This window comes from Saccopteryx leptura, chromosome 2 (assembly GCF_036850995.1).
Source record: "Saccopteryx leptura isolate mSacLep1 chromosome 2, mSacLep1_pri_phased_curated, whole genome shotgun sequence".
Lineage (NCBI taxonomy): Eukaryota > Metazoa > Chordata > Mammalia > Chiroptera > Emballonuridae > Saccopteryx > Saccopteryx leptura.
Window position 1 is genome coordinate 281,305,203 of NC_089504.1, and position 9,025 is coordinate 281,314,227.

General features: G+C 45.4%; 1 protein-coding gene across 3 annotated transcripts; it reads left to right on the plus strand.

Annotated features, from left to right (window-relative positions):
- Positions 1 to 1,784: 1,784 nt before the first annotated feature.
- Positions 1,785 to 8,594, plus strand: PEX19 (peroxisomal biogenesis factor 19). Of its 3 annotated transcripts, XR_010748788.1 has the most exons (9): positions 1,785 to 1,898; positions 3,243 to 3,352; positions 3,743 to 3,908; positions 4,336 to 4,421; positions 4,630 to 4,791; positions 6,877 to 7,053; positions 7,280 to 7,324; positions 7,487 to 7,643; positions 7,735 to 8,594. XR_010748788.1 is itself a non-coding variant. In XM_066362031.1 (8 exons), exons 1-8 carry the CDS (start codon positions 1,829 to 1,831, stop codon positions 7,568 to 7,570), a joined length of 900 nt encoding a protein of 299 aa, XP_066218128.1. In that variant the 5' UTR covers positions 1,785 to 1,828; the 3' UTR covers positions 7,571 to 8,594. The 3 variants fall into 3 exon arrangements, 2 of the variants coding, with proteins under 2 accessions (XP_066218128.1, XP_066218129.1); XM_066362031.1 differs by having other exon boundaries at positions 7,487 to 8,594; XM_066362032.1 differs by lacking the exon at positions 3,243 to 3,352 and having other exon boundaries at positions 1,804 to 1,898; positions 7,487 to 8,594.
- Positions 8,595 to 9,025: the final 431 nt, after the last annotated feature.

The window sequence follows — 9,025 nt, forward strand, 5'->3', positions numbered from 1 at the left end:
ACTTTGCAGGGTCTTAAACATCAGATGCCTTCTAAGTGCTAAAATAAATTGTGTCTGAGGCAATTTATGTATTTTTGACAGCTCTGAATAGGAGAACAGTCCCAGAGGAGGGAGGAACTGTCTAAAGTTGTCTCTAAGTGAGCCTCCCCAACTTCACTCCACTAGAGGTTGCGTTCTGTACAGAGAAAGGAAATGGATCAGGGAAGGCAGGTCTATTACTATACATTCAAATTGCCCTCTTGGTGCCCAGAGTCACTTCTCCTGCCTGAATTGATTCGACCAACATTGAGTTCTAAGTTCCTGCCCCAGGGGTGGGATTCAAATAATTTAACAACCAGTTCTCTGCCCTAATGACCGTTTTAAGTACTGTATAAAAAATTGATATACTGAAAGGTAGTTCATTATTCATGCATTTAATACTTAAATAAGAACAATAAAAGAGATACACAAACTTGATAAGAGTTTTAAAATATTAATGAAAAATATTAAGTAATACCTGACAAAAAACAATAAAACTATTATTTAAGATATTTCCAATGATAGCTTGTCAACTCCTGGTTGGCACTTTTTCTATTTACTTTATATGTTTGTTTACTGAAGTAACAAACACAGGGAATAAAAATGAAGTATTTCATCAATGGTATAGTGAGTTTTATGGGATGAATAAATAAATATTGCAGGCATAGTTCTGTATAAAAATTCTTTCACCTATGGACAGAATGAACATTACTACAGGTGCTTAGAACGCGCTGTTGTACAGATGAACATTAAAAAAGTAAGGAATGGAAATTTGTGATTTCCACATTGGGCGGCTGCCCAGGTGCACACCTTAGAGAGAACCCTGATTACAAGTGCCAGTTTAACAACCTGTTTGCCAAACTCAACAAAAAATTGGGTATTGGCCTGACCAGGCAGTGGTGCAGTGGAGAGAGCGTAGGATGGGACACAGAGGACATAGGTTGGAAACCCCGAGATAGCTGGCTTAAGCGTGGGATCATAGTTGTGATCCCATGGCCGCTGGCTTTGAGCCAAGTTCGCTGGCTTGAGCAAGGAGTCACTCTGCTGTAGTGTCCACCCCCGCCCCAGGCACATATGAGAAAGCAATTCAATGAACTAAGGTGCCACAACGAAAAACTGATGCTTCTCATTGCTTTCCCTTCCTGTCTGTCCCTACCTGTCTCTCTCTCTGTCTCTGCCACACAGAAAAAATTACAAAAAAATTAGGTATCAGTTCTGCCGAACCGGCTGAATCCCAACACTGTCCTGCCCTGTTCTAATGGAGAATAGAAAACAAGATATATCTATTAGATTCCACAAAGAAATGGGCTTCATAAGGGTCTGGGAGAGCTAATACGTGCTAAATTTTAGAACCTAGCCTAGGAGTAGAGAATACAGCAGTGAAGACAGGAGGAAAAAACTTGCCATTAATGGTGCTGAAATTCTAGAGGGCGGGGAGGCCCGGTGCTAAGAGATACACGAAGGGGGAAGGGAAGACAATAAGCACTATAAATAAGAAAAATATAGAGTATATCAAAAAATGTTAAGTTTTGAGAAAAATGGAAGAGCTACTTCTCTGGATAACTTGGGAAGTTGAAAGAAAGGTCAGGGCAGTAAGAAACCTAGCAAGAAATGACAGTAAGTTCCCCTCTGTTAGTTCAATGGTTCTGGCCAAAAAGGAAAAAAAGAAAACAAAACAAAACAAAGCTTCCTGCCCCTTTAAAAATAATGGCTCCGCACTGACCCACGTTAGCGGTGTCGCCGAGGCGGAAGAGGCGGGGCGCGAGGCTCCGCGGAGTCCCACCTCCTACGGTACAGCAGAGGTGGCAAGATGGCTGCCGTGGAGGAGGACAGTCTGGTTAGGGATGACGCAGACCGGGAATTGGAAGAGCTTCTGGAAAGTAAGAGTCTGTAATGGAAAGACCCGAGATGGGCAGGTGTGAGGACCCATTCAGGGCGTTAAACGAACCTGAGATATTTGGGGCGGAGCAGGGGAGGCTGCCTGAAAATTGGACGGGGGCGGAGGGTCTGACTGCTCTACCGAAGAACACCTTCTGGCCCCCCTTTTCCTTCGCGGCTGGAGCTGGGGAGCTCACCTTGAGCCCATGAGGACCCAGACTGTTGATTGCCCTGCCCGAGGTGAAACCAGTAACAGAGAACGGCTTTTCAAGATGTCTCCAAATTCCCCTTACTTTAATAAGACCTTGAAGACTAACTTTCTTCCTGCTACCAGAAGCTTGCGGTCCTCCGTGGGCTGCGAAGCGGACACTCAGGGATTGCTTATATTAATTCTTAACAAACCTTTAGCGCGCCCTTTCATGCAGTGCCCTAACCTCAACACAGAAGAGATGTTTTTCCTTCTCCCAGTCCTTTCTGGTTTCTCTCAACAGGCCCCTTTCCAGTTCTTTCCCTTCCTGTTATTTTGAACAGTTGAGGATGAGCAGGTCTCAGGAAGACAGTTCACTCTCCTGAACGAGGGTGGATGTGCTTTGCGCTCTCCCCGAGACCTGGCAAGTGGGATGGTAGTGAGGACACGAGTTTTTCAGGGCAGAGGTGAATATATTTTGTGCCTTGCCCAGTTGCAGAGATCTGGGCAGGCAGAAGGGGAAGAGTGCCAAATGACTCTGAATTGGCGTGCAGTCATCTGCAGAGATGGGGCAAGAGGGAACTCGAGGAGCTTTGGCCAGGAAAGGCTAACTTGTAAGATAAGAGGCCAGAGTGTAATGCTCTTCCATGGAGTGCAGTTTGGAGTCCCTCGGTTTATATTAGTACCAGGACCCATGGGAGGCTGGGTAGTACATCTTGTGGCTTCTGTTGTCTTGCCAAAGATTATTCCCTTTAGGGCTCCAGAGTGAGTTCAGGGGAGTTAAGGACATCTTTGTTACCTGCTTCTGTTGGGTATATGTGTGAGATTTCTAGGGAATCATTAGAGTGTGGCAGGGAAAGCATTGTATAAGGTAAGAGATGTTTCTGCAGAATTTCTTTTAACTCTTTCTCCCAACTCTGAGAGAGCTATCTTTTCAATCTTAAGGTATTTTTCCCTTTCTGATTACAATAAATTAGGTAATGGGGAGGGAACAGGGAGGATTACCAAGGGGTGGGCCAGAATAAGGAGTCAAAAAAAACCCCAAATATAGAGAGGTTGGCAATTTGAAAGGTTGTTTTCTTGGTACTTTGCTCAGAAACCCTCCAGCCTTCTATTCTCATTCATCCCAACACAAATACCATGTCTCTTGTCTCTGAAGGTGCTCTTGATGATTTCGATAAGGCCAGACCCTCCCCAGCACCCCCTCCTACCAGCACGACCCATGATGCTTCAGGGCCCCAGAAGAGATCACCAGGAGACACTGCCAAAGTATAAATTCCACCCACTTAAGGGAGGGGGAGGGGATGGCATGCAGCTCTGAGCAAAGGTCTGGGCCAGAGGGAGTGGGAAGAGGGTTCCTTGACCTCACATAGCTGAGTACTCTTGCAGGCCTCAGTTCTTATGAAACAGGGACTTAATGGATCTCAAGGAAGTTCCTTGTGAAAAGAGAAAGTTTAAATGATTAGTTCGGGAATGCTGCTTCATATTCTTCCCTTAGTGTCCAGACACCTTTCTTGCTGTCCTCATTATGAGAGGTAGTTAGAATGTCCACTAGAGTTAGGAAGGAGGCGCTGTATTTCTCAGCCTCTGCCTGTGGCTTTTGTCAGAGGCCAGGTGCAGTGCAATGCTGAGAGATGCATTTTGGCCACTCTTCTGCAGGATGCCCTCTTTGCCTCCCAGGAGAAGTTTTTCCAGGAGCTATTCGATAGTGAGCTGGCTTCCCAAGCCACTGCTGAGTTTGAGAAGGCCATGAAGGAGTTGGCTGAAGAAGAGCCCCACCTGGTGGAGCAGTTCCAGAAGCTCTCGGAGGCTGCTGGAAGAGTGGGTGAGTGGGGGCCCAGACAGCTGGAAATACCTTAACAAACAAGTGGTCGTTGCTTGAGACTACCAAAATGCTTAGTAAAGTTGATAACAATCATGACACCACTGCCATGGGGTGCAAAAGGAGAGGGGAGGAAGGATAGAACCCTGCTGATGAAAGGGGTGAGATAGGAGATACTAATAAGTATTATTGAAAACTGATCGTTTTAAAGGCTGCAGTATTATTATGGGTGTCATCGTGGAACACAAACTAACACACAGTCCATGTAGATTTGTGAAAATGACTATGAAGATCACCATAAAGCATTCAGAAATTTGTAGTGCTAGTGACTCGCTAGTAAATTCTCCATATCCAAACTAGTAACCAGGTCAGTGTAGGTAAGCAAACAGTTAAAATTATAAATGACGTTAGCTGTTTTCATTGCTTCTAGGTAATGATGTGACTTCCCAACAAGAATTCACTTCTTGCCTAAAGGAGACACTAAGTGGACTAGCCAAAAATGCCACTGATCTGCAGGTGAGGGGGAGGAGGTAGGGAACCACAGGGGACTCTTCTTAGACCCTTCACCAGCAGAGGCTGAAAGACATTCTCTTGGGTATCATCTCAAGTCTGTCCCTGCCTCAGTTTTTCAACAGGAAGTTTAAATAGTTCTTTATCACCTGAGAGGGTGGTAAGCATCCCAAGAAGGCAGTATGCTTGCTCGCCTCTCTTTTTTCCTTTCTAGAACTCAGGCATGTCAGAAGAGGAGCTGACCAGAGCCATGGAAGGGCTGGGCATGGATGAAGGGGAGGGGGAAGGGAACATCCTCCCCATCATGCAGAGTATCATGCAGAACCTGCTGTCCAAGGATGTGCTGTACCCGTCACTGAAGGAGATCACAGAGAAGGTTTGTGAGCTATTTCTTTTCCATTTTTTTTTTAGAAATTTTTTAAAGATTTTATTTATTTATTTTAGAAAGGAGAGAGATTGGGTGGGGGGAGCAGGAAGTATCAACTCCCATACATGCCTTGACTGGGCAAGCCCCGGGTTTTGAACCAGCGATGTCTGTGCTCCAGGTCAGCGCATTATCCACTGCACCACCACAGGCCAGGCGGATTGTGAGCTATTTCTGCTTGTTCTCCATTGTATCAGTCAGTTCCTGTGGGCTATTTTGTCTGTTTAGAGTCTGCAGAGATAGAGAAACTCAAGTACAGGAGTTCATCGTTTTTTTTCTCCTATGTTTATCTATTTGGATTGGGGAGAGTTGGAGAGGAATTGTATCTCTAAGAGAATAAAGCTCAACCACACTGAGGATATTTAAGGTGGAAAGAGAAATCCTTCAGCTCTAGTTTGCTGTAAACTGGCTTGATAGCTTTTTTTTTTTTTTTTTTTTTTTTTTTTGTATTTTTCCAAAATTAGAAATGGGGAGGCAGTCAGACAGACTTCCACATGAGCCCGACCAGGATCCACCCGGCATGCCCACCAGGGGGCGATGCTCTGCCCATCTGGGGCGCTGCACTGCTACAACCAGAGCCATTCTAGCTCCTGAGGCGGAGGCCATGGAGCCATTCTCAGCGCCTGGGCCAACTTTGCTCCAATGGAGCCTTGGCTGCGGAAGAGGAAGAGAAAGATAGAGAAGAAGGAGAGGCAGAAAGGTGGAGAAGCAGATGGGCGCTTCTCCTGTGTGCCCTGACCAGGAATCGAACCCGGGATTCCACACGCCAGGCTGACACTCTACCGCTGAGCCAACCAACCAGGGCCATTGATAGCTTTTTGTTGTCTGACCAACCCCTTCTTGCTTTCCTAACTTGATTCATTTTTCCAACAAGGTTTCACTGAGGATTTTACTGGCTTTTTGCTTTGAACAATTTAGGAGTAATTTAAATGGTGGTCTTTGCCGTGAAAGAGCTTATAACTTTTTTAAAGAGATAAAATACAGGAATGTAAGCTTTTCAGTGACACAGAGCAACATATAACCAAGTGCAAAATGAATAGTATAGACCAGGTGTCAGCAGACTAGGATCTGAGTGGACCAAATCCAACTCTGACTTTTTTTTTTTTACAGTGACAGAGAGAGAGTCAAAGAGAGGGACAGACAGACAGGAACAGAGAGAGATGAGAAGCATCAATCATTAGTTTTTTGTTGTGTCACCTTAGTTGTTCACTGATTGCTTTCTCATATGTGCCTTGTGTGGAGCTGCAGCAGACCGAGTAGCCCCTTGATCAAGCCAGCGACCTTGGGTCCAAGCTGGTGAGCTTTGCTCAAACCAGATGAGCCCACGCTTAAGCTGGCGACCTCAGGGTCTCAAACCTGGGTCCTTCACATCCTAGTCCAACGCTCTATCCACTGCGCCACCACCGGGTCAGGCAACATTTTTTTTTTACTTTATGTATTCAGTTTTTTTTTTTCCAGAGAGGAGAGAGAGAAAGAGAGAATCAGGAAGCATCAACTCCCATATGTACCTTGACCAGGCAAGGCCAGGTTTCAAACCGGCAACCTCAGTGTTCCAGGTCAATGCTTTATCCCACTGCGCTACCACAAGTCAGGCAAACTCTGACATTTTTAAAGGTTGCAAAATAAAAACAAAGAAGAAAGAAAATATGTGACAGAGACTGTATGTGGTACTTAAAACCTAAAATATTTTCTTAATTAAAATTTTTTTTTTAATTTATTGATTTTAGAGGAAGAGTGAGAGAGACAGAAACATCAATCTGTTCTTATATGTGCCCTGACTTGGGATTGAACCCAAAACCTCTCTGTATCAGGATGACACTTGAACCAACCAAACTATCCAGCCAGGGAAAAGCTTACCATCTTCTGGTGACCATAAATGCGAGTGTAGTGAGGTGATTGGTTGGAGTCCATGCTGCCTCTCTTGCTGCACTCACATATTTAGTTTTTCTTTCTCCTGGGTTTCTCTCCCCTTGGTATTGTATGATTCTCCCTTATCCATTGTTCACTTAATTCTCCCCCACCTATTTTCTTCCTTAGTATCCAGAATGGTTGCAGAGTCACCGGGAATCTCTACCTTCAGAACAGTTTGAAAAATACCAGGAACAACACAGTGTCATGGGCAAGATATGTGAGCAGTTTGAGGCGGAGACCCCCACAGACAGTGAGGCCACTCAGAAGGCTCGTTTTGAGACGGTACTGGATCTTATGCAGCAGGTGAGGCCTCCTCCTGCCATCTGCCCGCTGGTGCTGTCGGGTTGGTGTTTGGTGGAGGATGCAGCTGGGAAGGACGTCACACTGGCGAAGCTAGGGAAGAAGAGGGAACACGAGAGGTCACACAGCACGGTCCTCAGGGGAAAGCGGAGACCGTCGCTCAGATTCTCCTTAGCTGCTGTGTTGTCTTTGGGGATTTTCTCTGTCTCATGTTCTCTTTATTTTCCAGCTACAGGATTTGGGCCACCCTCCGAAAGAGCTGGCTGGGGAGATGGTGAGTATATCTTCTAGAGTTTAATTTGAGCCCAGGTTTTCATAAGTCTTTAACCTTTAGTGATTCGACCTCAGATGATAATTGTGGCTACTGGGGATGTACCTTCAGGTGCTCTGACTCTGAAATATTAGCAGTTATCTGAGTAACTTCATCTTTCTCCAGCCTCCTGGCCTCAACTTTGATCTGGATGCCCTCAATTTGTCGGGCCCACCAGGTGCCAATGGCGAACAGTGTCTGATCATGTGAAGCACAACACATTTCCTTCCTGATTCCCAGCCGTGGGGAATGTCTGGAGTCAGCAGAACCACCTGGAGCTGAGGCAGGAGTGTTGTCTGCGGGAGTGGTCTGCCCTGTGTCATCCCACCCAAGATGGTGCCATATCAACTGAGCTTTTTTCCTGTCTTTTTTAGGAATAAGACCTGTTCTGCAGGCCATTTCTGTGAGCCTTTTGATTGTGGTTTCTGCTGCTAGCAAAAGCCCAGCTACCTACCATGTGAAGAAAGACATCCACTTTAGGGCATGCATCTTCTTTTCTCTCCCAAAATAATGTTACATTTGGCCACACTGAGGTTCACCTTTATACCAAGAGTCTTTGTGCCTTGTCTCCACTCCCCTCTCTTGAACTTGGGAAGCAGGGACAGAGTTCTGGGACTCTGTATTTCTATAGTTCTCTTGGGCAGGGTCTTTGGAAATGAATGGGGAGAGACTTAGCCTGGGCTGGAGTTATAGGTCTGTCACCATGCCCTCTTGCCTTCAGACAGACCTTTCTGAATTTTGTGAAGGGAAAGGAACAAGGGGCTCTTGATCTAATCACAGTGGGGTTGAAAGAGAAGCCTTGGGATTCTCCTCAATCCGGGTGCTGAGTCCTCAACTCCGTTTCAGCCCGAGAACTCCAGTTTCTGTCCTGGTTCTTTCTATAATTCTGTGTGATCTATGTGAACCCAGCCCTTGATTTCTTTGCCTCTTCCCTTACTTCCCCTCTTTCAAAAATACCTGTTTATTTCAACCCTCTCTAGTTTCAAACTGACAAGGGCCTGTGCTGATTCCCCTCATCTAATCCATCTGCCATTCTCACTGGCTCCTCTCTCCCTGGCAATCACATTTGTAATGTCAGGTCTAGGAAATGAATAACTGTTCTTTCCCATATATGTTTTGGTTTATTTGAAACAACTTCTTTGAATCCTGTCCCTTGATTCAGGGAGGTGATTTGGGAAAGGGTAGGGTGCAGCCTGGGTCCTTTTTACAGACTAATAAATATTTCGAGTGAGGAGTGTGGCCTTTCATTCAGGTTTTTTTCTGATCTTTCTCAGCTCTGTAAGCTGCAGTGTGAGTAATGTTAGCAGACTGGTTCTGTATAATGTTGCAGTGCTTGGTTCCACCACCATCCCCCTTCCCCAGCTCAATCTATATCTCATTTGGCAAAAGATATTGAATGACCTTTTCCTCATTTCTTTTAGTTATTTCAATCAGGGAAGCCCTTTCCTTTGTATTGATTTTAACATTTCATATTATTATTATTATTTGTGTGTGTGTGTGTGTGTATGTGTGTGTGTGTGACAGAGACAGAGAGAGGGACAGACAGACAGGAAGGGAGAGAGATAAGAAGCATTAATTCCTCATTGCGGCACCTTAGTTGTTCATTGATTGCTTTCTCGTATGTGCCTTGACCAGGGGCTTCAGCAGACCAAGTGACCCCTTGCT